The sequence below is a fragment of the Danio rerio genome, chromosome 24 (genome assembly GCF_052040795.2).
Source record: "Danio rerio strain M-AB ecotype USA chromosome 24, GRCz13ab, whole genome shotgun sequence".
Lineage (NCBI taxonomy): Eukaryota > Metazoa > Chordata > Actinopteri > Cypriniformes > Danionidae > Danio > Danio rerio.
This window is the reverse complement of record NC_141044.1, coordinates 25107002-25133525: the sequence shown is the minus strand read 5'-3', so window position 1 is coordinate 25133525 and position 26524 is coordinate 25107002. Positions and strand designations below refer to the sequence as shown.

General features: G+C 35.8%; 1 protein-coding gene and 1 long non-coding RNA gene across 5 annotated transcripts; one reads left to right on the top strand and one right to left on the bottom strand.

Moving 5' to 3' along the window:
* Positions 1–511: 511 nt before the first annotated feature.
* LOC141380682 (uncharacterized) lies at positions 512–22863 on the top strand. 4 transcript variants are annotated; one of them, XR_015524957.1, is made up of 9 exons: positions 558–659; positions 2249–2327; positions 9917–10062; positions 10218–10390; positions 12595–12751; positions 13624–13679; positions 16029–16182; positions 20800–20862; positions 22067–22852. It is a non-coding gene; the product is annotated as an uncharacterized LOC141380682 (long non-coding RNA). The 4 variants fall into 4 exon arrangements; XR_015524956.1 differs by lacking the exon at positions 13624–13679 and having other exon boundaries at positions 539–659; positions 22067–22863; XR_015524959.1 differs by lacking the exon at positions 13624–13679 and having other exon boundaries at positions 554–659; positions 9914–10062; positions 22067–22863.
* On the bottom strand, positions 4767–26513 carry ankrd33ba (ankyrin repeat domain 33ba). Its single transcript, XM_087309527.1, has 4 exons — positions 25550–26513; positions 10254–10383; positions 9949–10089; positions 4767–8260 (listed from the first exon to the last, which is right to left on the bottom strand). The coding sequence occupies exons 1-4, from the start codon at positions 25967–25969 to the stop codon at positions 7419–7421; spliced, it is 1533 nt and encodes a 510-aa protein (XP_087165653.1). The 5' UTR covers positions 25970–26513; the 3' UTR covers positions 4767–7418.
* Positions 26514–26524: the final 11 nt, after the last annotated feature.

The window sequence follows — 26524 nt, the reverse complement described above, 5'->3', positions numbered from 1 at the left end:
TGTCTGTTGTCCCATTCGCTGCAACCGAAGTGATGGGAGAATAGTTTTTTTTTTTTTTTTTTTTTGAAAAGCCAAGATTTTCAGCCATGATGTGTTACATAGTCTATTATTGCATCAGGACTTCTAGAGACATCATTGAGAAGCCCAAAACAAGACTAAGCTTTTGTAGATAATCTAGCAAAATTGAGTTGTAAAATTAAATAAAACAACGTAACCTGGTCACTATACTTATTCAGTTCATTTTATTTAATGAACTGAAAGGGTTGTCTGTTATATCACTGGATCCTGAGGCCAAATGTGTGCCAGTCACAGAGCCTGTCATAGAGCTTATTGACTATCTGGAGCACAATAATATCATCCAGAGTATCTCCAAACAGTCTTTCCATCTAACACAAATCAATATTTAGCCTGTTTATAATAGCCTACTTTATCGCTCAACCGCGTATCCGCGAGACCGTGTCTACTGACCTGCAAAATGTACAATAAAAACAGGTAACCAGGTCGTCGTTCCACACGCGTGGTGCCTCCAGCAGAGGGCGCTTTATTGTTCTTCAGTCAGTTCTGGTGGTGTTATCCTGAGGCAAGTTGCTGACCTTGCAATACTGATAAATCCTTCAGCGTCTGTTAGCTCGTGCCAGTGACCTCAATAGCTTAATAAGGTACGTGCCTCACCTTTACTCCACCACTTACTGCTCAGGGTTCAGCAAATGGCCATGGGTTTTTTGTTGTTTCAAAGTCACAATGAGATTCGTATTGCAGTTGTTGGTCACAGTATTTTTTTTTAAAGATGTCACGTAGACACTTTAATTTAGCACTGGTTTTGACATCTATATCGATTGTGTGTTTTGTGCAGTCAGATATGGCAAGCTGTTTTAGCATTTAATAAGATAACGTATTTACATCCCAGTATTGATTCATAGCTGGTAACTTTTCCATCAAGTACTTGTACTTTAATTCTTTAGCTACTCGTGCTTATTCTTAAGGTACTTTTCCCACATGAAAATATACTCACTTTGTGAATCCTACTATGGTAAAGTATTATACTGTATAGTATTTACAACACTTTGTTAATGAATGCTTCAACATACCGTATTATTTACTAACTGATAAACTAATAGATAGTGTGTAGCTATTGTTGTATAATGTACCCTTACAAGTTATGTTTCCATCTGAAAGTGTGAATTTAATATATGCGCAAGAAGCGCAAAACTGGAATATCGCATACAAGACATGCGCATAATGGAGGGTTTTCATTTAACGAGTCAAAAAGAACAAAATCATCACTTCCTGATTAACTGGTGCCAGTAAAAATGAATTTGCCGTGGTAGGAGAAGCTGCAGCTGAAGAATATATAGCTTTATTATTTATTAAATGACTTGTTCCTCAAAGACACGGACAAAGAATGCTCGGTGGCGTTTGAAGGCGTGAGACAGAGTACAGACACTCTTGACTATTCTGGAGGTAATTACAAATATAATAGCACTAATACTGAAACCGTTAAGGGATTTGTGTAAATCTATATTTATTCAGTTTTTAAATTAATTACAGTATAATTATTGACTAATATGAAAATGTTCACCTGATTTATGTAGTTTGTACAATAATATTTTCTGTCTTTTAGTAGATATTATATGAGAGACTTGCTTTATTTAGCAAATATAGTGAGTCTAATTGAACTTGCATTTGAAACATTAAATATCAGTTAAAAAGATATATATATATTTTTTTATTTCACATATTAAGGTTTTAGTTTTGATACTCCCAAAATAATTCCGCAGAAATTCGCAGATTTTTACCAAAATTCTCAGTAGAAATAGCAAAAAAATGTCTGCAGAGTTTGTCTGGCCCTAGTTATAAGATACTACTACCTGTTAAATAGACAACAGTATGTATTGATTTAAAGGGCACCTATTTTATTTTAAAAGATGTAAAAGTAAAATAGGAAACTCCCCTTTTTAGTGTCATTACTTGTATATTTTAAAATGGTACTCAAAAAAAGCACGGGTAGATAATGAATAAGTTGTAGTACTGCAAAAGATACGCGTACCTAAAACAGTAGTAGTATTCGTATGGTTTATATATTAAATGTTAAAATGGCTTGCCATACACAAAGGCTCAGCGCTGCTGTTGTACGCTGGTAGGTGAGAAGACAATTCAAACAGACATTTCAAACATTTATTAATAAAAACATTATTCTGCATACAGAACCGTAAATACCTGAGATTTGTTGGGATATGTTTGTTTGCAGCTCTGAAGGAACCATAAGGGAGAGCAGGGTAAGCTGTGTTTATTAAAGCTGAACTCTGTGGAGGAGGAATGAGATGGAGGTAAAAGTAATGTGCCTAATATTTCAGCATGTCACCTACGAACTTAAATCATAAGAGGGTTTTTAATAGTGTTTTCAAAACATATGCACCCCATAACATACCATGTGAAGGTCAAATTGAGTTATTACGGAAAAATTTATTAGAAATTAGAATAAAAACATAATTGAGGGGAACTAATGAACAATCCATTGCTTCACATTTGTCTAAATGAGCCAGGATGAGGTTAAATATTCTGAACCATTAGTTGAGGCACTTTTACCCCACAGCTATTATGTTTGCTTCATTCAATAATTCATAGCTAAAATAATTCATAGCTAAACTTCAGCAAAATTATTGGGTTTTTTTTCCCTGCTGGTAATTCACAGACATACAGTACCTTATTAAAGTGTAGGTCAGTAAGATTCATTTAATCTCTTGTCAAAGCTATAGTTGAATAATAATTATTACACTTTAAAACAATGTTTTCTGTATATTAATATTTAATTCCTGTGATGTTTGTAATATAACATATTTGTTCTTTAGTGTAACATGACCTTTGGAAGTTAATAATACTTTACATCATTTTGTTTTCTTTCCAAAGAATAGCATTTATTTATAATGTGTATCTATATGTATATTACATAATATTTTAAAATTATAATTCATTCTCCTTTGGCTTCGTCCCTTTATTCATCAGTGGTCACCACAGCACAATGAACCGCCAACTTATCCAGCATATTTAACATTGAGAATACCGTTTCAGCTGCAACCCAGTACTGGTAAACATCCAAACACACTCCTTCACACACATACAATATGACCAATTTAGCTTATTCAATTCACCTACAAGCGCGCATGTCTTTCTTTGGACTGTGGGGGAAACTGGAGCACCCAGAGGAAACCCACGTGAACACGAAGAGAACTTTCAAACTCCACACAGAAATGCCAACTAGCCTGGCTGAGACTTGAATCAGCGACCTTCTTGCTGTGAGGTGACAGTACTAACCACTGAGCCACCCTGTCGCCCAATATTTTGTTATATATCTGCTATATATCTGCCCTTATATATGTCTTATTGTCACTATTGATAACTATACCTAATTTATGGCTTGTTTCAATATTTTCAAGGGCGTAGATTTGGCATGGATGGAGGGGATGTGTCCCCACCAATATCCAGCAATTACTGAAATGTCCCCAGCAATAATTTAATCAACTTCAAAATAAAATAATGCTCCGTCAACCTTAGTAACCTAGACATGCAGAAAGGGCTCAATCAAAATACAGAAGGACCGTGTGATTGTCTGGGGGCTATTTATGCTGTTAATGACAGCTGTAATTACATTTGAATGTGGGAAGAGCCAAAACTAGGAATTATCCCAGTCCTCCTTCACTTCAAAGAGTCAAGTTTTTAAAGTCAAGTTCAGTTGGAGTCCACCGTAATAATATTAACCAAGGCTGTGCAATTATCCGAAATTCAATTTAAATTTTTTGACGATTTTTCATGATTATAAAACAAAAGTTTAAATCGGGATAAAACGTTTGAATTGCATCTACATTCATACATTCTCAAAGCCAGGTTGCAGTACAATCACGTACAGTTAAAGTCAGAATTATTAGAATTGTTATGATTTTGTTTTCTTTATTAAATATTTCCCAAATGATATTTTTCAGAGCAAGGAAATTTTCACAATATGTCTAATCTACAGAAAAAATCATCATTTTACAATAACTTGCCTAATTACCCAAACCTGCCTAGTTAACCTAATTAATCTAATCAAGCCTTTAAATGTCACTTTAAGCTGTATAGAAGTGTCTTGAAAAATATCTAATAAAATGTTATTTACTGTCATTATAACAAAGATAAAATAAATCAGTTATTAGAAATGAGTTATTAAAACTATTATGTTTAGAAATGTGTTGAGAAAATCTGCTCTCTGTTAAACAGAAATTGGGGAAAAACAATAATTCAGGGGGGCTAATAATTCTGACTTCAACTGTAAATTGACTTTTGCAGCATAGGACGTGTTTCATTAATTGTTATTTGTATTATTAAGTGTTTAAATCCTTTATTCATGTTTTTAAAAGCATGAAAAAGAGAGTGTGTGTTCTATGCATGTGCTATGGATGTATGTCCCCACCAATGTCAAGAACAAATCTACACCTTTGCACATTTTATTGACCCCAAACTTTGATAGTTTTTGTATAGTCTATTTTTAAATGTCAATAAATCTGCTTTGGTATTTATTTTGCCTGCCATTTACTTTAAATGTAAAGTAAAAGTAAAGTTTAGCCTTATTTTAAAGTGCATATCTCCATCACAGCCATATATATACTTAGGACCAATCAATTAGTGTGCAAGTGTATGTGTGCTATTTACCCCACTCTCCCTATATACAGTAGTTGGAAATACCGTTTGGACTTTCTTTTTTCCTGAATAGTAATTATTATACAACAAAGAAGTGATGAACTTAGTGCTTTAATTGTATAAATAATAATACTTAAATACATTTGTGGAAAATAGCAAATAGAACACTGATCTTTGATAATACTACCTCTTCTTCATTACTCCCTCTTTCACTACTTGCTGGTGATTTGTCCTTAGCATTTCTCTCTGAAATACAGGTTTGGCTACTGCCCAAAATACCATCAATTCTCCTATAATCTTTAGAAAAATAGTTTAAAAATGAGGTAATACAAATCTTTCTTAAATACATTCATCTTGCTACTGTTAAATCTGAAACAACGCTAGTATTTTGACATTTCTACAAATCCTATTTTAAGGGTGAAAGCATACAGTAGCGTCTCATTTTAGTAGTGTACCCATGTTAGCTGATCTTGTTGGCGATATTCCTGATGTTCAAACACCTGCAAAGGGATTGAAGCCCTGACACACCAAAGCCCCGTCACTAATAGCACACTTCATGTGCACTTAGGGTAGACTTATAATGGGCACCATGTACATGAGTAGATTAAGTCCACAAGGCCATAGGCTGTCACCATTTGAGTTTTCTGTAACCTGCTTGTTATTCCCCTAAGCCAAACAGACAACAGTCATAATAGGATTACGTCACAAAAGAGTGGACTCATAAGAGGAAGACAACAACAGATGTGCGTGTCAAGTGCTTTCAAAATGAAAGAAGCAACTTGTGCTTGCTCACATTATCGAAATAAAAGTGAAATGGATAAAAGATAAGAATTGAAGATCTAATGTCATGTCAGGTCATCTTACTTAGCCTTTCAGTATGCAAATATATTATAATAACATGTCTGGAATGAAGAAAAAAGTGATCATCAACATTATTTGCAAATTTTTAAGGAACCGCTGTTTATAAACATGCAGTTCAGTTTTCAATTTCTCTTTTTAGTAATGAATATAGATTATTAATAGCAGCTTTCCATGATGGTCTGCACACTGTCTTCATAATGCATTTTTCATTAGTAGTGCCTGTTGACATTCATGCACACGGTTTGCAGCCATATGTCCATTCACAGTATATTTTCACAAAAAAGTACACGTTATGAAGAGTGAAGCCAAAAATTTGAATCGCCCCCCCCAGTGTCTGGCTGCAGTAAGTCATAAACCTCGCCCCTTCTCTAAATCAAAATAGTTTTCAAATATGATCTTTAAAAAAGCCTGTAGCTGTGTCTCATTCCAAATAATGTATCCTTCGAAGGATGCATTCAAAGGGTGCTGCATCATAAAGGGATTTAAAAACATTTTTATGTGTATATGTACGAATAAAATAAAATATATTCCCAGCTTCTGTAAACCTTGCTTTACCTCCAGATTAGGCATGGGCTGGTATATGTTTTACACAGCGGATGCCCTTCCAGCTGCAACCCATCTCTGGGAAACAGCCATACACACTCATACACTACGGACAATTTAGCCTACCCAATTCATCTAAACCGCATGTCTTTGGGCTGTGGGGGAAACCGGAACACCCAGAGGAAACCCATGCGAACACAGGGAAAACATGCCAACTCCACACAGAAACGCCAACTGACCAAGCCGAGGCTCGAACCAGCGACCTTCTTGCTGTGAGGTGACAGCACTACCTACTGCGCCAACGCGTCGCTGCTCTGGGTTCAGAAAGTTCTTAAAATGTATTATTGTCCTACATTTTTAAAAGGAAATGAAGGTGTAGGGGATGTAGGTGGTTGTTAAATGCAGAACTTCTCGATAAAAGAGGTGAAAAACAATTGCAAGTTCTGAAAGAGATCAAGAAAAAGTAAGGAAAAATAACTCAAAAGTAATTTTTTTGCACAAAAAGTAACTAAGTAATGCAATTAGTTACTTTTTGGGGGAGACTCTCAATATTGTAATGCAGAATGAAAGTTCTGCAATAGTAACTTTCCACAATACTGATGCTGGAACGGTATAACAGAAAATCTTTGTGGTTTAAAAACCTTGACTTTTCAACGGTTATCGTCCCCTGCCTACTTCCGATCACTCTGGAAAAAAAGTCATTACACATTTTATTACAGCTTATTAACAGCAGCTGTTATGGTTGCTAGGTGATGAGATCTGTCCTCTGTAGGCTAGATCAGTTCAGCTTGAGTGGACTTCGAAGGACTCACCTTTGAAGTCTGCATTCTGCAGAGGATGCAGCCTCTGAAATGAGACACAGCTTGTATCTATCATTTTTTTCTTGCTAATGTATAGTCCATTGTTTTTTAATGTCTATTTTTATAGTTACTTATTTCATGCGATTGCGATTTGGCTTGGGCTGGGCCATGGCCACTGCTCCACTTTATGATCATTACATCAAAGATTCAGGCTCCAAATGACATCATTGGTGTGATCAACATGCAAAACAACTATTTTGGCTTCACTTTTCTACAATGGAAGGAAGTGGAGCCAAATGACTCCTCTTTTTAGTGTAAAGTTTCACCCAGTTTGCAACTGAAAACAAGTGACGTCGCTAGTTTTCTGGTGTGTCAGGGCCCTTAAAAGAGCAGCTCCCTTTAAACCATTTAATTAACCCCATTTTAAAAAGGAGCTTAGAAGCCTTTAACTATCAAAAATATAATAAATAGGTAATAAAAATAAATCGCAATCTAACATAAGCATTTCAAGTATCAAATGGTGAGTAGTATATTTGCAAACACTTATTTCCTCTTGCCAGTGGTGAGCTGTCTTTTCGTTATGGCCTCCAGTCTTTTCCTTTCCGCCTCTTCTGCTTTCTTTCGCTCTTCTTTCAGTTCTTTGTATCTCCACTTGGGGATCTGAAGGAACTGTTCTTCTACACAGCTGCTTTTCCGCCGCACTCTCTCCGGCACATAGGTTGGAGTCGGAGCCTTGGTGATCCTCACTTTGGGCACCACCAGACCTGGTCTGACGCTGCTCCTCCTCAGCAGGTGTAATGGCAGCAGACTGGTCCTGCGGATGGTCAGTGTGGACGAATCCTCTGCTTGAGCATTAGGCTGTAAACTCGCTCGCCGATCTTTCGGTTTGGGCACCAGCAGGACGCGGGAGTTCTGAAAAAGACGTTTATAGTTCTCGATGCGTTCAGGTCCGAGTATTTTAAGCTGCTCGATGCGTCGCTTTTTTAATATCTCCTGAACAGCATAACGACGTTTGCCTACACATGGTGGGCTGCCAGGACACACCGTTCGACATGACGTCGCAATGAATGGACTGCCTAGCGCTGTGGTCATGCGTACCATGTGATCGAGAACACCGTCCTCTGAAGCCTCCGTGACGTTGCTGATGTCAAAGAAGTCGCGTAGTGTCTCTGAGATTTTTTGGATGCAGCCTTTGGGAGCCTGTGCTTTGGCCACCAGTGCGGGTAGAAGGGGCCATTCGGGTCGATAGCTGTCACAGAACTGATCTGCACATGGCTGATGCATGAGCCGCATAATGGTTAAGACGGTCTCGTGTCGGCTGGTGAAGATGGCCCACTCTCGAGCTGTGAACTTCCGCCCGTTGTCCCTTGCTTCCAAATCAGCCCCTGATAAAGAAAGTAAATGGCAAATAGTGAGACAAGACTATCTATCTATCTATCTATCTATCTATCTATCTATCTATCTATCTATCTATCTATCTATCTATCTATCTATCTATCTATCTATCATTCTATCTATTCGTCTGTCTGTCTGTCTGTCTGTCTATCTATCTATCTATCTATCTATCTAATCATCCATCCATCCATCCATCATTCTATCTATTCGTCCGTCCGTCCGTCCGTCCGTCCGTCTGTCTGTCTGTCTGTCTGTCTGTCTGTCTATCTATCTATCTATCTATCTATCTATCTATCTATCCATCCATCCATCATTCTATCTATTCATCCGTCTGTCTGTCTGTCTGTCTGTTTTTCTGTCTGTCTGTCTGTCTGTCTGTCTGTCTGTCTATCTATCTATCTATCTATCTAATCATCCATCCATCATTCTATCTATTCGTCTGTCTGTCTGTCTGTCTGTCTCTATCTATCTATCTATCTATCTATCTATCTATCTATCTATCTATCTATCTATCTATCTATCTATCTATCTATCTATCTATCTATCTATCTATCTGTCTGTCCGTCTGTCTATCATTCCTTCTGTCTGTCTGTCATTCTATCTATTATTCCTTCTATCTATCATTCCTTCTGTCTATCTATCTATCTATCTATCTATCTATCTATCTATCTATCTATCTATCTATCTATCTATCTATCTGTCTGTCTGTCTGTCTGTCTGTCTGTCTGTCTGTCTGTCTGTCTGTCTGTCTGTCTGTCTGTCTGTCTGTCTGTCTGTCTGTCCGTCCGTCCGTCCGTCCGTCCGTCCGTCCGTCCGTCCGTCCGTCCGTCCGTCCGTCCGTCCGTCCGTCCGTCCGTCCGTCCGTCCGTCCGTCTGTCCGTCCGTCTATGCACCCCTTTCCATTTAGCGAGTTTACAATGAAAACAAAAAAACTGACTAAATATAGAAGTAAATTATTGCATTGCTGCAAGTTGTTATTCGCATAATAATAATAAAAAAAATAATAATAATAATAATTATTATTATTATTATAACAACAATAATACCAGAAAATAAATTATTATAATTATTATTATTAGCAGTATAAATTAAACAGCTTTCACTATATAAAGTTTAAATTAGTTCATTGCACTAAAAGCAGTACTCACAGATTGCTAAAAAAATCGAATAAAAGAAACAATAAATAAAGGAAAAAACTATTGCAAATATACATAAATATTTACTGTTGAGGGCAAAATTATTAGCCCTCACGAAATATTTATTATTTTTCAAATGTTTCTCAAGTGATATTTAATGGAGCCCGGAAATTTTTTACAGTATTTCCTATAATATTTTTTCTTCTGGAGAAAGTCTTACTTGTTTTGTTTTTTTTAACAATTTTAAGGTTAATATTATAAACAATTTGCATATTTCAATTTGCACTTTAAGCTGATTACTAGTTTCTTAACAAATTTCTAGTAAAGTATTATGTACTGTCATCCTGACAAAGCTAAAATAAATCAGTTGTTAGAGATAATTATTAAAACTATTAATCAACAAAGAATTACGAAACATTAAAACAGTAAATCTACGATATGACAATCATTGTTTTATACCCATATCTTCCACTTAAAGGAATAACAGCTGTTTCTATTGTTTCCCAGCAGTGTTGAGCAGTGGTGATCAGAGTCTGGAGTACCTGCCATCATCAGTGCTTTGACACACTCCACTCGACCCTGCATAGCAGCTTTCATCAGAGCGCTGAAACCATGGCAGTTCCTCTTCTCGATGTCAAGCCCAGGAAAATAGTTGAGTAGGTAGTTACAGATTGTGATGTGACCTGAAATTGTTTAGGCGAATAATGGAAATTCGTTCATCAACTTTTCTAGGGCACTCTTCAATTCAGCTCCAGTATTTTTTTTACGCTGAAACTGATACTTTAAGTAATCTAAATGTAAATATGTGCAGGTTTGGATTGAATTAAAGATGATTGAGTGTTCTTACCTGCCTGGGAAGCAGTGATGAGGGCTGTGTTGCCTTCGTTGTCTGACCAGTTCACATCCAGATGAGGACACTGGGAGAGAGCCATCACTACATCCACATAGCCTTGGTAGCACGCCACTATTAGTCCAGTCTGCAGGGTAAACACACACACAAGGCCTTACTGTCAAGAAGTTTCCAACCTAGATAGGAAAATTACGTGGAACTACAACTCGGTAAATCTGAACCAAAAAGTACACAGATTTCACTATTCAATTTGACTTTGATTTGGAAATATATCAGGTACAGTACAACCTAATTTCCCTTATACGTCTCTCTTAAAGGGATAGTTCATCCAAAAATAAACGTTTACTCACAATTTATTTATCTTCATTTGGTTTCAAACCGTTAAGAGTTTCTTTGTTTTCTGTTTAACACAAGAGAGGATATTTTAAAGAATCTTGGAAACATGGTAGCCGTTGACATCTATTTTAGCAGAAAAATACTATGAAAGTCCACAGCTACAATTTTCACTAGAACTTATTTTGTGTTTAACAGAAGAAAGAAATTTAAAACAGGTTTGGAACAAGTGCAGGGTGATTAAATCATGACCAAATTGATAGGTGAACCATCTTTTTAATAATTTTTGATCTTAAATGCGTACATGCATACATAATTTGAGAAAATATATGTTAAATTGTGGGTGTTCATTAATTTAATCATATCAAGGTATACTTTAGATTAAAATTACAACAGTTTTAAGAAATTAATTTTCTTTCATTAACAATCAATTTATTCAACTTATTTATTTATTATATGTAATATAGTTATAATATGTTCATGGAAACAATCAACTGATGGAAATTGACTGGCTTGGAGGTAAAGTTAAAAGACATTATTTGAAGAGGAAGAGTTAAACATTTCACATGTTTGGCCATCTGTCATGTCTTATTTTATGATGCTGATAATTGAAATAAACAGAAAACATATGAATCATAAGCAAGTGTTAATTAACTTAATTATTTTTAATGCGGTGATTTTGAAAGAGAAGATAAAAGCTGAACTCTTTTAATTTATGTCAATTTAATTTAAGTAAAGTAATTTACTTTACTTTTCTGCAAATAAATTTTATTCCAGTCATGATTAATTATATGTTGTTGGACAGGTCCAAGACTTCTGAATACATATTTTACAGCAGTTTTTTGTTTTTTAGTAAATTACGAAGAGTAATAGATTGAAAAACATTTACCGTCTGTAGGCTAGGTCCCTTCAACCTGTGGAACTATTTACGGTTGGATTTTTAAACCATAATATTTTAATCTAAACATAAATCAATCATGACAAACTATATATTATTTGAAAACTTAACATTTGGACATATCTGAACTGATTTTTGATAGAAATTACTGAGCAACAGCTATTTATTAATTTGCAACAAGGATACTGGTCAGTGTTGTAAAGCATTACTTTGCTACAGCAATCCACATGTAAAATTTGGTCTAGATATTTTTTAGAGACTAAATTTAACTCAATGACACCAAATGGCCCATACTACTTCAGAATTTCATGTCTACTTTACAAATATTGTCAAAAGGATGAAATAATACAGTTTTACTCAAAACATAGGGGTATTACTCAAAACATAGGGAGTGCCCATGTATGTTTACCAATGGAAACTGGAGGTCATCTTGTTGTCATGTCTGGTACTGCAACCAAACAAAATCTTACAAAAAGCTCATTTTTTTAAAGATATCAACTTTAAATTTGGAATATAATTTGGTTAGATATTTAGCTTTGAGTTTCTGTCCATTTTAAGCTAAAACATGTTTGTGATATACATATTTCATGCATTATATATTCATGTACACTCATCATTTTATAAAATTCATAAACAAAGGCACATAACTTTTGTATGATTTAAGTTTTTGAACTTTTTTCTGACTTGTCTTCTTTGAAATTAGACTTTTAAAGCTTAAAACTTTGCACCAAATTGTTGAATATTGGCAATCATTTAAGGTGATCATGTGGTTCATGTTTGTGTTCAAAAAGTAAGTGGTTAAGGGGTTAAAGGAACGATTTTAGATTTCAATATCCATACTGACCAAATGAATACAAACTTTATTAACTTGATAACTGATGAAATAAAGCACCACAATCACTGATTTAGACAATAGTAAAGTTTCTGCTTTATGTCTGAGCTGGGGTGAATTTAGTACTTTAATCTGACCTAAAGTAACTAGGTAACAATTAGGTGATTTAGGTGATTTCACAGTGTTACTGGCAGAATGTTTCTTTTTTTTTTTTCTTTAGGGGAAGGTGGGGGGGTTACTGAAGGCCGTTGGCAGACCTGTTTCTCTTTTCACAGGCAGTGTGAGCAGTGTCAGTGTGGAGGGGAGTGTCAGCAGCCTCTTCACACTGAAGCACAGCTGGAGGTTTAGGACTATAAATAAACCCTGGACAAGCTCATTTTACACGGCTTTGACAATAGGAAGAGATGCTTCCAGTTGATGCACATCAGCCAGGTGTGTGTCATGATGTCTCTAGTTAAATGTACACAAACAACTGTACGTAAGCAATCCATTAGGTTAATTCCTCTGAAAAGTGTAAACACTGTGGCTTTGTGGTGCTTATCAAACATGTTTCTGTTTGAGAATCTTAACACCTAACATTGAACCAGTGGTGTGAGCTTGGGACAAGATTGTTAAGGAATAAACCAGATACGAGGAAAAGCTCTTTTGAAAAATTCTTTGGGTCTGATTCACCGGTATTTCCAGGGATTGTTTGTGTTCATATGGATTGGGGAACTTCTCGCTTTCGTCAATCATGTTCAAACTATTTTGTAATAATAATATTGCTGTTAGTCAAATAACTTTGCCACTGTATCAAATTAGCAGTTTAATATATGTTTTTCAGTTTAAGGGTGCTTTCACACCTGGTTCAATTGCCTGAACCGTACCCAAGTTCATTTGTCCCCACTTGACTTTTTTCCTTCTGATCCCTGATAGGCTTGCGTCATCAAAGAGCATAGAATCACCAAAAGGCGACACTCTGTTGCTATTTGGGAAACAGCCACTAGATGCCGATAGTGTCACGTGTTGGCCATTTTGGAATGAAAATTTCAATAGGAAAACAGCACAGATAACTAACTTTAGACAGAATCCATTAAAATATTGAGTTAAATATGAGTTAAAATGAGTACATCGCATTTAAAGGTAACATTTTAAAACATCTTAAAACATCATCCCAATGAAAACAAACAACTTCCAAAATGTTGACAAGACTAAGTTTTATACATCTGTTATTTAAAAAATCTGTTTTACATATGACATAAAAGTGGGGTTAACAAAATAACTTAATTACAATTTTTTGTTTTGTTTTGTTTTACTCAAATTAGGGTGAAGCAAAATGAGGAAACACAAAATGACTACACAACAAAAACTACATTATCTGGTAGGTTGTATGGCCTCATTGGGTGACAGCATTAAAAATCATGAATAAAAATACATATAATAATTAATAAATAAATAAATTTGGGGAAAGTAGCTTTTTAAATAAAAACTTTATTAGTCTTTTTAACAAACGCTGGAAAAAATACTATGTACTATTATAATATAATACTATATTAAAAAGTACTGTTAATCTGTTATCAACATTTCATTTTGAAAGTCATGTTAATTTAATTTAACATGTCTGTATTAATATGTCTTATCCCAGTGTGTAAACTATTCAATTAAAGTAATTTAAAGTAATTTCACCTAAAAGTGACAGTTTCAAGAAAACAAGTATGGTTAAAATATTAAACATTAAGTCTGTAAAATAAACTATTAAAAGTGCTGATAATCACCAGTCTATGATTGTAAGTGTTGTATTGTCGTCTTTCAGGTTGTATTTCTGCTTTGAAGCACTTTTTAAATAAATAAATGGAAAAAATTTTAGTTTTTTACCCAAACTTTTAAAAACAATATATTTTACAGCAGCAATCACAATACCGTCAAACAGAGAAACCGTGATATTTTTATCCAAGGTTGTTATACCATCAAAATCTTATACTGGCCCATGCCTACTCGCATCCATCTGCTGCAAAAATAATATAAACGTTCAGAACTTAACGCGATGTACACAGAAGTTGTTTTTGGAGAAGACAAGCAGACATTATCACTGTGTTTGCACTGGGTCAGTCCTGCTTGTCACCAAGGTACAGTACTAGATACACACACAAATGAACAATATGAAAATGATAGTTTGTTGTACTGTTGGCTGAAAAATTACAGAATAAGCTGGTCATTTAAAACAAAGTCAGGCCAAAACTAAATTTAATAGCAAATTAATTTAAAAAGTGCAGTATGTAAGTTTGACACCCAGTGGTTAAACTAGGTGTTGCAGTCCTGGATCAAAACAGCAAGTGCAGGTTGCCAGATTGACAACATCATTAGGAGCGTGCCTAACTATCAAGCCTAAAGGCTGATTTAAGTCTTGTTCAAAATGAAAGCAACGGCACACGATTGAGAGAATGTTTTCCATATTAATAGAAATATATTTCATATTCTTGTCCTAGTCAACACCTGAAATTTATATTTTAAAAATAAGATTTATATTATTTGCTATTATTAACTCTGAATCTGCATCTTTTTTTCGAGATCCACTGGAGATCACGCTTCGGTCCTTGGCACATACTTTGAGAGCCTTCCTGACTGAATAAATGCATGAAATACAATGTTTTACACCTAGGCAACCTGGGGTCCTGAAATATAATTGGCTAAACTGGCGTTGGGCGGGTTAAAGGGACCAAAACAAAGACAGACAGTCCTGCATGGAACGCACATGTTCAAAGCAGAATATCTGACTTCAGCATTGTTTTTCAGATAAACAACACTGCTCACTTGGCATGTTTCTTTAAAATATGCCTTAGAAAAGTCAAAACTTACATACAGCAACTACAAAGAATCTGAAATGACTTGCCAAAGTGAACAACAGACAAAAAATCTGGCATTTATTAACTTTTTTTCATTTAAACTTTAATGTGCATTTTAGGATATTGTATAAAAAAAGTGCTGAATAGAAATGCAAACATGAGGATAAATAAAAAAAAATGCACTAGAAAAACACTTTTACAGAATAAATCCTGGATGCACTTGTAGTAAGTTGTGTGGTTTTGCCTCAGCACATAATGTGATTGGATAACTGGACTAATTAGCGCACAGGTCACAGTCACATTGTCTTAAATGTTCAACTAATATATTCTTTTTTTTTTAAATATGACATCCATTGTTATTTTGTGTGGCAATATACAACAATTTTAAAATGTAAACAAAGAGCTACAATAGTTTTCCCACTTGAGGGGAAATGTGAGGCAATGTGCATTGCAAAACATTTGATTATTTTATTAATAGTCCACCAGTTTCCCATGAAGTGATGATGATTTATTTTCCAAATATTTTACAAATTAGCTTAACTATAGTGTAATTTGTACACTACTCATTTTTCTTAGTCTGCATTTTATGTCAAACAGTGTCAACTTGGTTTTAATACAAATGTAGACATGTGTTGGGGTAATCTGTGGCCTGGTTGATTCTTAAAATAGAAAGGATTAGTCTTGTGAGCCACTGAATGAAAGAGGGGTTACAGGATTTGTCCTCCAGTTCAGCTTTGACAATGAAGACAAAATATGGTATCTGTGATGCCTCTAATTAAAGCTTTTCATATCATATTTGTGGGTGTGGAATGCAAAGTATATTCTACTCCCAATGCATATTAAATGATCGTTTAGTCTTTTGAATACTTAGAGAGTTCTCTTTTCAGGATGATGAGTAATATGCTGTATGAGAGACACAGACACAAAAAAAGAAATACTGAAATAGAAGCTGGGCTAAAAAGCTGTGACTGGATCAAGCTGGCCTGGATTTGATAATATCATGTCAGTCTGGCTGTGAAACACTGGAGTCCCTGAAAGCAGGTCAGTGGGTAACACTCATCCACAGATGTTCAGTTCAGTCAATGACTAGATATTACATCAACGGCGAGCTCAAAGTGATTCTGACGCATTCATCAACTGGAAAGCCCTACCTGCACAGCGGTGTCTAAATTAAATGCCTTGATTCTGCCAGAGAGTTGTCAGTTATGCTGGCTAAATTTATTTCCCAAATAGTTTGATCAGTTATTGCAGTTTGATATAGATACAAAAGTAAAATCAGCCTTTTTCTTCTCTCCTGACACACATATTTGCTCTAAGCTCGACTCATCTCCTATAGCAATATCAGTTGCATGGTAAACAGGAAGTTAGGGGTCATGTGCATGTATGGGAGTAATGGAAAATACAGATGCACTTCAAAATACAGATGTTATGCATCCTGTAATGATATTAACATTTCACTCACAAGACGCCTTTAAAACACCAGCACTGACTAGATATTTTATTTTGCTTTAAAATGTAGGCTTGTCCTTATTATTCCATTAAAATGCATAGCATGTCATGCAACAGTTCATTCTGTTTGCAATTTTGTGGTTTAAATTTGTATTGCTTTGCTTGTGTTTGCAGCGTTTCATACCAGAACAATGTGTCTATAAGGCATTCCGGTTGACATTTTGCCTAGAGCAAGAGACTGAAATCTCTGAATAGTGCAACGCTGTTATGGTATGGTTGTTAATACCAGGTGGACTGGTCTAAGTACAGTATTTCAGAAACTGCTGATCTACTGGGATTTTCATGCTCAAATATCTTTAAGACTTACAAAACAGTCTGAAGTGAGCAGCAAAATGTCTTGTAAAAGCCAGAAATCAGAAGAAATATATGAGCATCACTGAATGCATAACACTAAAAACCTAGAAACAGCTGAGCTACAGCAGCAGTAGAGCACACCTGTGCCGCTCCTGTCATCTGAAAATAGGAAAATGAATTAGACAACAAAAGATTAATAAAGGTTGCCCGGTCAAATGATTTCTCAATTTTTGCAGTAAAATTTAAGCCCAATACCAGTTCTACCTCTAAGCCCTTCCCCTTACCCCTCTTTTGGGATAAGGGGTGTCCCAATTCTCTTTAGCTTGAAGGCGTAGGGCTAAGGGGTAGGGGTAGATACCTCTTTGCATAGAGATTTTTCAGGACCACACTCGAAACCAAGGGGTAAGAAAATTTCCCAGAATACAACAGCCACGATGGCTGTATAGCTGCACCCGGAAGTAAGGAGATCCACAAATTGGAATTTTTTTTGTCATTATTACAGATTTTTACAACAAACAAGCACATATTTAAATACATTCATAACTGCGTTCCTATTTTACCGGCATGCTTTGAAAAAAAAATTAGCTTTCTATAATTCATAATAATAACTTCTGTAAATCAGTCCCACAACATTCTGTCACTCGATGACACTCGAATACCCTGTCAATCATGTCTAGTCTCTGGGAATTATCTTTTTACAGTGTCTGCTATGATTTTAATGTTGTTTTTGGTGTGTTTACACAGATGAATATGGCCACTGTGTAAATGCACAGTACAGTTAAAATCTTATTGCCACATTATATTGTTATAATAATAATATACATAATATATGCCTTCAGTGATTTCCTGAAGATAAATAAAAAAATAACGCAACTGGAATAATTACAGCAGTCATGATCGTCACTCTCATATGGAGCAAGAGATCGCGATGACATCTGATGACGTGTGCAGGCGCTGTAGTGCTGTCCCATTTCATTCATTCATTCATTTTCTTGTCAGCTTAGTCCCTCTATCAATCCGGGGTCGCCACAGCGGAATGAACCGCCAACTTATCCAGCACATTTTTACGTAGCGGATGCCCTTCCAGCCACAACCCATTTCTGGGAAACATCCACACACATTCACTCACATACACAAACTCATACACTACAGACAATTTAGCCAACCCAATTCACCTGTACCGCATGTCTTTGGACTGTGGGGGAAACCTGAGCACCCGAAGGAAACCCATGCAAACGCAGGGGCAACATGCAAACTCCACACAGAAATGCCAACTGAGCCGTGGATCGAACCAGCGACCTTCTTGCTGTAAGGTGACAGCACTACCTACTGCTCCACTGCGTCGCCGCTGTCCCATTTCTAAGGGGTAAATTTTAAAGCCCTTCCCCTTCACACTCTGTTTTAAAGGCCAAGGGGAAGGGGTAGGGGTACAAAATAGTATTGGGATTGGGCCTGATGGTAGTGTCAGAATTTAGTATAAAGAGCATGAAATGAATCCATATGTACAGAATCCAAATGTACGGCTTAGTATCAGGCAGTTGGAGGTAGGGCAGCACAATATATCGCTTCAGCATCAATATTGCGATGTGATCGCAATGTTGAGTTTGTATTATAATTCATTATTTTCATGCGTTTTTAATGCCTGTAATTGTATAATAAATTTAAAAGCAATCAGGTATAAGAAATTGAACCATTTGTGATCTTAACTATAATTATTTTACAGATTTTTTTTTATTCTTAATATTTAGAATTTAGTATATAGAGCATGAAAGCATATACAGTGCTCAATTTGAGTACACCCCTCACAAATCTCCCATTTAAATAAATATTTTCTATAGGAAGCTGTTAAGTGAGCAATCCGTGTTATATTTGCTACAATGTTACATTTGCTGAACAATGATATATTTGCTAATCTAACAAAATAACATAATAACCATCCACAATTAGTGACTTTAGTAAATTAGTAAATGCATATGTTGGGAAAAAATATGAAATATTTTAATATTTTAAATATTCAGGAGAAACAATAAATGTATAAATGTTTGTTGACATTTTATTCATTATTTTATTTATTATTATTTTTCATGAATTTAAATGTATTAGCTTTCTATTTCCAAAGATGCTTGGTGACTAAAGTATTATTTTCATTAATATGTCTGTTTACCAAAATACATTACCTATGTTCACTGAGAAATAGGTAAAAATATTCATTTTCAAAATGGGGTGTACTCACTTATGTTAAGCATTGTATAAAGGTGCAGCTTAGTATCAATAGTTCAGCCCATTGGAGGTGTATTTGTTGTGGGGAACATTTTCTTGACACACCTTGTGCCCAATAGTACCACTTTAACATTGTTATTGTTGTTTACTGTCTATGCCTTTATGACCACTGTGTACCCATCTAATGCTGGCTTCTTCCTGTAGAACAAGCAAAACAAGTTCAAATCATCTCAAAACATGAACATAATTAGGTTACAAAATGAAAGAGATGTTCATGAAAGACATTTAGAGGTTTTTTTAATGTAAGTTGTAAAGTAAGTTGATAATGTATACTATATAAGTATAGAAATACAAAAAAAATCTAAGGTCATTTGTATTTTTTTTAAAACATTATCTCCTAATTAAAAAATTGTTATTAAATTAAATTACTCATGTGTGATGAATTACGGTTATAATAATTATATTAATCATCTAAAATAGTTATGATAAATGATCCTCAATAAAAGGAGTGTCTATATTGCATCAGAGATCACTTTGCTCAGTTGATTAGTTGAAAGCTGTGCATCTTAAGATACCACAGCAACAAAGACAAGCTTGATGTGATTAAAGTCAAGCTGCCTTCATAGTAAACTGAAAATTAACTGACTAACCAACTAAACTGGCTTCATGGTTGGGCTGCCTCATTATTTGAAAAAATTGCAATTTCGATTCGACCCTACACACGATCTTAATTCTACTTTTCAATTCTGCTAATTCTATTTTCAAGGTCAGTATTCACCTTATTCTTCGCCGACGAGCGAGCGCAGCCATTTGAATCTTTTTGGCATGAGACTTCCGGTCTCATTCACTTCCATTCATTTTTAGACATAAAAAATTGCTCGTTTCGCTGTTTGATGTTGCAAACCGATATTTCCTTGTTGTATTATTCTACTTGGTCTGTACAGTCATGCAAACATTTGTTTGTAGCGCAATTAGTTTGACCGTTTTTTGCCGTTTATTATTCCTAGTCATTTCTCCCATAGGCGATTGAATCGGAAGTTCTAAGACAATCGCGAAAACAGGCGCACTTCGGCATTTTAGAATAAGGTCAATAGAAGGATAAAGACTAGATTGTATACGTGCTTGGCCGGAAGTGTGATATGCACATCAATATAGCAGCATTTTTTTATGACACTGTATAACAATAATTAATATTTTTACAGTACTGTGATGGTTGGGTTTAGAGTTGGGGTGGGGGTAGGCGTTAAAAAATACTATTTATTGGGTAATTTAATAGATAACAAATAATACTCAGTACAACTACTGTTTTTACATTACTGTGATGGTTGGATTAAGGGTTGGGGTGGGGCTAGACTTTAATAAAATACAATAAATGGGAAATTTAATAAATAATATAAATAATTCCCATAACTTCCGGCTGCAACCGATCGAGCAACAATGGTAGAGAAGTTTAAAGTCTTCACGCTGTTTTATATATATTAATAAGCAACATGGACACCCCCAAGTAGTGTTAAAAGAGTCACATACTGTATTTATAAGGTATAATTCACCCCAAAATGCCATTTCTGTCTTCATATAATGATGTATTTGCGGCTGCAAAATCACGCATGAGCTGACGCACTTTGTTTATTACAGAGAGGACGCCCACTAATGATGTCAACCTTAGTGAACAGAACCTTCATAGGCTGTGAATAACAGGTAATAAACTTGTAAGTAACATTCAGTTTGTTGCACAGAGTGATCGTTTGGGAGCCGGGAAGTATGATGTGCATGTATGTTTTTTTCTCAAAGTAATGGCAGCCATGACATGAGCGCAGTGAAAGTGAAACCAAAAGCGGGCACATCATTTTAATGATCATATTGCATTTTAGAGTTATGACTACAACAAGCATTTGATATGTTTTGACAAATGACAAGCATGTCTCAAAAATAATAATTCAACTTGAGAATTATAAACAGTTATATTCTGATGTAAAGTTCTGTAATCCATAATCATAAATCCTGTACTGCAGTTCCACAACATTCTGACTCTCGATGAAACTCAAAATACCCTGTCAGAAAAGTCTAGTGGCTGGGAATTAGCTTTTTACTGTGTCTGCTATTATGTTAATGTTGTTTTTGGTGTGTTTACATAGATAAATATGGCCACTGTGTTAAATGCACAGTATTAGGATATTATTGTCACATTAGATTGTTATGATAACATAATATATGTCTTCAGTGATCTCCTGAAGATAAATACCAAAAATAACACAACTGGAATAACTATAGCAGCTGCGATCGTCTGATCTCATATAAAGCAAGAGATCGCGATGACATATGATGACGTGTGCAGGTGTTCTAGTGCTGTCCCAATTCTTAGGAGTACATTTTGAAGCCCCTCCCCTTCACACTTGGTTTTAAGGGCCAAGGGAAAGGGAAAAGGGGAAGAGGTAGGGGTACAAAAATAAAATTGGAATTGGGCCTTAAAGTCTATTCCAAGTCCACCATTCCATGTCTAAACAAAATTTTGCATTTTAACCAACATTAGATCTACACATAGACCTAATATTATTAGTGTTATTTTACCATATGTTTAAGAATTAACAATAATAAATAAAAAATAATATATTAATCATAAATTAATAATAGCCTAAATTATCATATTAATCCTTATTTTACTTCGACATAATCATGACTAAATCGTGATCTAGATTTAAAGCAAAAAAAAATAATAATAAATCGTGATTCTTATTTTAGCCAGAATTGTGCAGCCCCACTCAATGGTATAGGCACCAACACATTGTTAAACCCCCACACCATTATGAATTTTAAAAAACATATACACCTCTCTTTTTTGCCAAGTCATTCAGTGCAGGAAGGGAGGAATGCAATGCACACTGACTAATGACCTTATTTACAGCATGACTCCATGCAGAGATGGTCTCAGATGAACAGAGCACATGCTGGAACTATTAGTGGGGGAAATCCTGCGCCTGTTACTCTGAACTGTCCTGTATTGAAGAGTGATGAGAGCTCAGATAAGAGAAGAGCCCATAAGAAGTGAAACTCTTAAGTTCCTCAGGGCTCGTTCACCTTGAGCCCTGTCAGTAAGACTATGAGGAATGGATAAGCTATGCCTTCGTATCAGCTGGAGTGTGTTGACTTCACACATACTCTAATATCCAAACTTTTTAAGTTGTAATGTGATACATTCTGAAACATCCAGGCCTTAAGCGTTGGGCGGTGATGTCACTCGGGGACTAATTTTTGAGAGGAATGGACTAGGTTTGTATTATAAAAAGAAATTAGCAAAGGCTTTTTCTTGTTACAGCGCAACTCCATTATTAAACCCTCATGGCCATTTTTTACACATTACTCGTCATATCCACTTTGCACAACATGTGTTTTGCATTCAGTTTTATATAATGTAATTATCCCACAACACATGCTTTACAGTTTGCCAGAGGTAAACCTGAACTAAACTAACTGAACTTCTCACACTTGCAGACATTTTTAGTGCTTGATTATAAACACCTTCACACCACTATACATTTATACAGTGTTGAGTTTGGTTTAATCAGTCTGATTTATCCTTAATACAAGATCTTGTGACAATCACATTTAAACTAGGTGAGAAAGAAGTACTTTAAATTGGTACCTTGAGCTTTATACAGTTTTGGCAGACAGCAAAGCTCAAATAAAATCCAAATAAACAGCGTGGTCAGCTTTTTTTTGAGTACCTCAGATTTTTACCGTTAACATATAAACAGTTAATTAATTGCCCACACTCTAAGACTGAAAAACAACTTGTTTTAAAAAAGCGTATACAAGAAATCCAAACATTTAACAAGGTTTATTTATTCATTAATTTTCCTTCGGCTTAGTCCCTTTATTAATCAGGGGTCGCCACAGTGGAATGAACCGCCAACTTATCCAGCATATGTTTTATGCAGTGGAAGCCCTTCCAGCTGCAACCTAGTACTGGGAAACACTGATACACTCTTGCATTCACACAGAGACACTACAGCCAATTTAGTTTACCCAATTCATCTATACCACATGTCTTTGGACTGTGGGGGAAACCGGAGCACCTGGAGGAAACCCACGTGAACACAGGTAGAACATGCAAACTCCAGACAGAAATGTCCCAGCCGAGGCTCAAACCAGCAACCTACTTGCTGTGAGGTGACATCACTACCTACTGCGCCACTGCATCGCCCCTACAACAGCAGCTCTAGTTTTTGAAACTAATGAAGACAGCAGAAGTCAATGAATGACTATATCCAAAATATCTTAAATGTTTCTCACAATAAAATATATTGTGTTCAAAGTTTTTTACCGAGACATTTAAAAAGAATAATTTTAGAGTAGTAATCACAATACTGGGATATCGTGAAACCTTGATATTCCAAGGTTATCATACCTATAGACCATTTTGAGGAATGCAAACAAAAACAATGGTCCCAGCGTATTTCCTGTTTTACATTTTTAATTTCTAAAGCTTCTGAGAATCTAAAAAGAGCCACATATTGACAAATAATGTTATGATAAACTGTAAAAGCAGTGGCGCAGTAGGTAGTGCTGTCGCCTCACAGCAAGAAGTTCGCGGGGTCGCTGGTTCGAGTTTTTTGTGTGGAGTTTGCATGTTCTCCCTGCATTCGTGTGGGTTTCCTCCGGGTGCTCCAGTTTCCCCCACAGTCCAAAGACATGCAGTACAGGTGAATTGGGTTAGCTAAATTGTTCGTAGTGTATGAGTGTGTGTGTGAATGTGTGTGTGGATGTTTCCCAGAGATGGGTTGCGGCTGGAAGGGCATCAGCTGTTTAAAAACTTGCTGGATAAGTTGGCGGTTCCTTACGCTGTGGTGACCACGGATTAATAAAGGGACTAAGCCGACAAGAAAATGAATGAATGAATGAACTAATCCGACAAGAAAATTAATGAATGAATGAACTAATCCTAATGAGTACTGTGAACTTAATCCATTTTAGTAAATGAAGCAATTTGAGCACAGTAAAAGCTAATAAAGAAGAGAACTCAAACCAACCAAAGATTGTAAAACCCAATAAGTTATGGCAACTCAAACCGTTTGAGGAAACCGATTGATACAAACCATTTGAGTTCAAAAACTATATATATATATATATATATATATATATATATATATATATATATATATATATATATATATGAGCAATATCACACTCGTAGCAGTGCGATATGGCTGTATATCGTCACTGGTGGGAGGCGGCCTCGTGCCTTAGTGCCCCCACCAGTGCCGATATACAGCCATATCGCACTGCTACGAGTGTGATATTGCGTTTATACAACAGTTTGACGGCATAATTGTGTATATAAAAAAAAAATCAAACATGGAGAGTCTCAAAAACTCTTTTGTATGAGGAATGCTGTAAAAGTTCTGATACTGCAGAATATCGCACGGCTATAAGCCAATCAGATTTGAGAACCAGACAGAACTGTTGTATAAATATATATATGTTGTATAAATATATATATAATATGAGTACTGTGAACTTACTCCATTTAAGTTGAAGTAATGAGGTGTTTAATTAACTCATTACCTTCAACACTGAGTTCAAAACTCTTTTTAAATTAGTAAAATTTACTTTTACTTTCAGTAAAATTTGAGTTAACTACACATTTCATTTGATAAACGCTGACTGTTGGGTTTTACAGTGTAGCTTTTAACATTAAGATTTGATTGAATTGCATCAATACAGTAATTAAATAGTTTGATAACAAGCAGGAGATGTTCAATGACATGACCACATTTAAATGGTATATAATCTTTTACTATAACTATTCATTGGTTCTAAGTACTTTATTCATTAATCAATTTGCACGTTTGACTTTTTATTGAGTCCAAAAAGATTCAATCTGACTCAAAAGACCTATGATTCAGTCAAGTTGATAAAAATCAATTTTACAGAAGTGTTTAAATGAATAGTTCAAATAAACAATAATTCTGAAATCACTTACACATCCTTAACATATTACAAACCTTTATGAGTTTCTTTCTTCTGTTAAACACAAAGGAAGACATTCTGAAGAATGTTAGAAAAAAAACAGCCATTGGCTTACTTTTTTCTATATGTATGTTAATGGCTGCTGGTTTCTTCAGAATATCTTGTTTTGTGTTCACTGAAGACATTCATAAAAGTTTTGTACACCTGACTGTGAGTAAATGGTGAGGAAATTAACATTTTGGTATGAACTGTCCATTTAAGATGCCAGAAAGATATTCATTCAAGAACGGCATAGTTACAACACACTTATATACTATAAATGCTACATGTTTTGTTTGCTAAGTGTGGTATAGCCTATGTTTATTGCAACAACGTAACGATTTATTCGATGTGTGTTTGATGATGGTAAGACACTTACTCTTTTGTTTTTGTCCGTCTCCCGAACGTCCTCCTCTGTGACACCTTGTCTAATCATGAGTTTCACTATCAGCGCGTTGTTGCCGCAGCACGCTTGGAAAAAGGACAGCGGCGCGGGACTCTCCGGTGAAGGGGTTCTCTCAGAGTCAGCAAAGTCATCGTCCGGTGGATAAAACGAGTCGTCTGAGGCGATGCTCCTTGTGTCCGGCAGCTCCGAGAAGTCATCCAACTCCTCGAAGTCCTCATTGTTACCGTCAAACTCACAGGTACCGAGGAATTCATCATAATCGTCATTGCCCGTATGGTCAGGTGATTCCTCCACGATGGTGGGACAGATCTGGGCGCCTTTAGCATGTTTAAGTGGTTTAACTTTTCCTGGAGATGATCCTCCGCCATCCCTGCTGTCCGTTATCAGAACCATTTAACCCCTATAGGACACAATCCTCAGGTCATGCGGATCAAGCACCTCCCGGTCTCCTTCATCTGCATTTACGTGCGTTAAAAGCATAGATCCAAACGAGCAATGACACTATTCTTTAAAAATGTACATTTTCAAACTCCAAACTGAGGTTCAAATCTTCTCTTAGGTGTCTTCGACGTCATTTTGCTGCTCTCATGTAGTGCGCCGGTGTCCATGTAAGTTAAAATTACTTACCATAGTTTATATCAGCTCATTTTAATGTATTTTTCTGTCTCAAAAGCGCGGTTGTCAATGTAGAGTTCCTCACAACACCAGCAGACGATCGAAAACACGTGTAGAAACCGAAAACAAATCCAAAAGACTATATTTGCCGGTCCCTGTAATTTGAAACAGTCTTCCGAATGTCGCAATTCGTTCCTCACAAACTTTTCAAATATTCTGGGCTTTCCAGCAAACAGTTTTGATAGTGAGGCGCTGGACATGCCCTGCGGAAGATGAGCAGAGAAGCAGACGCGTGCGCTTCAAAACTCAGCCTCCATAATCCGATTAGATGCG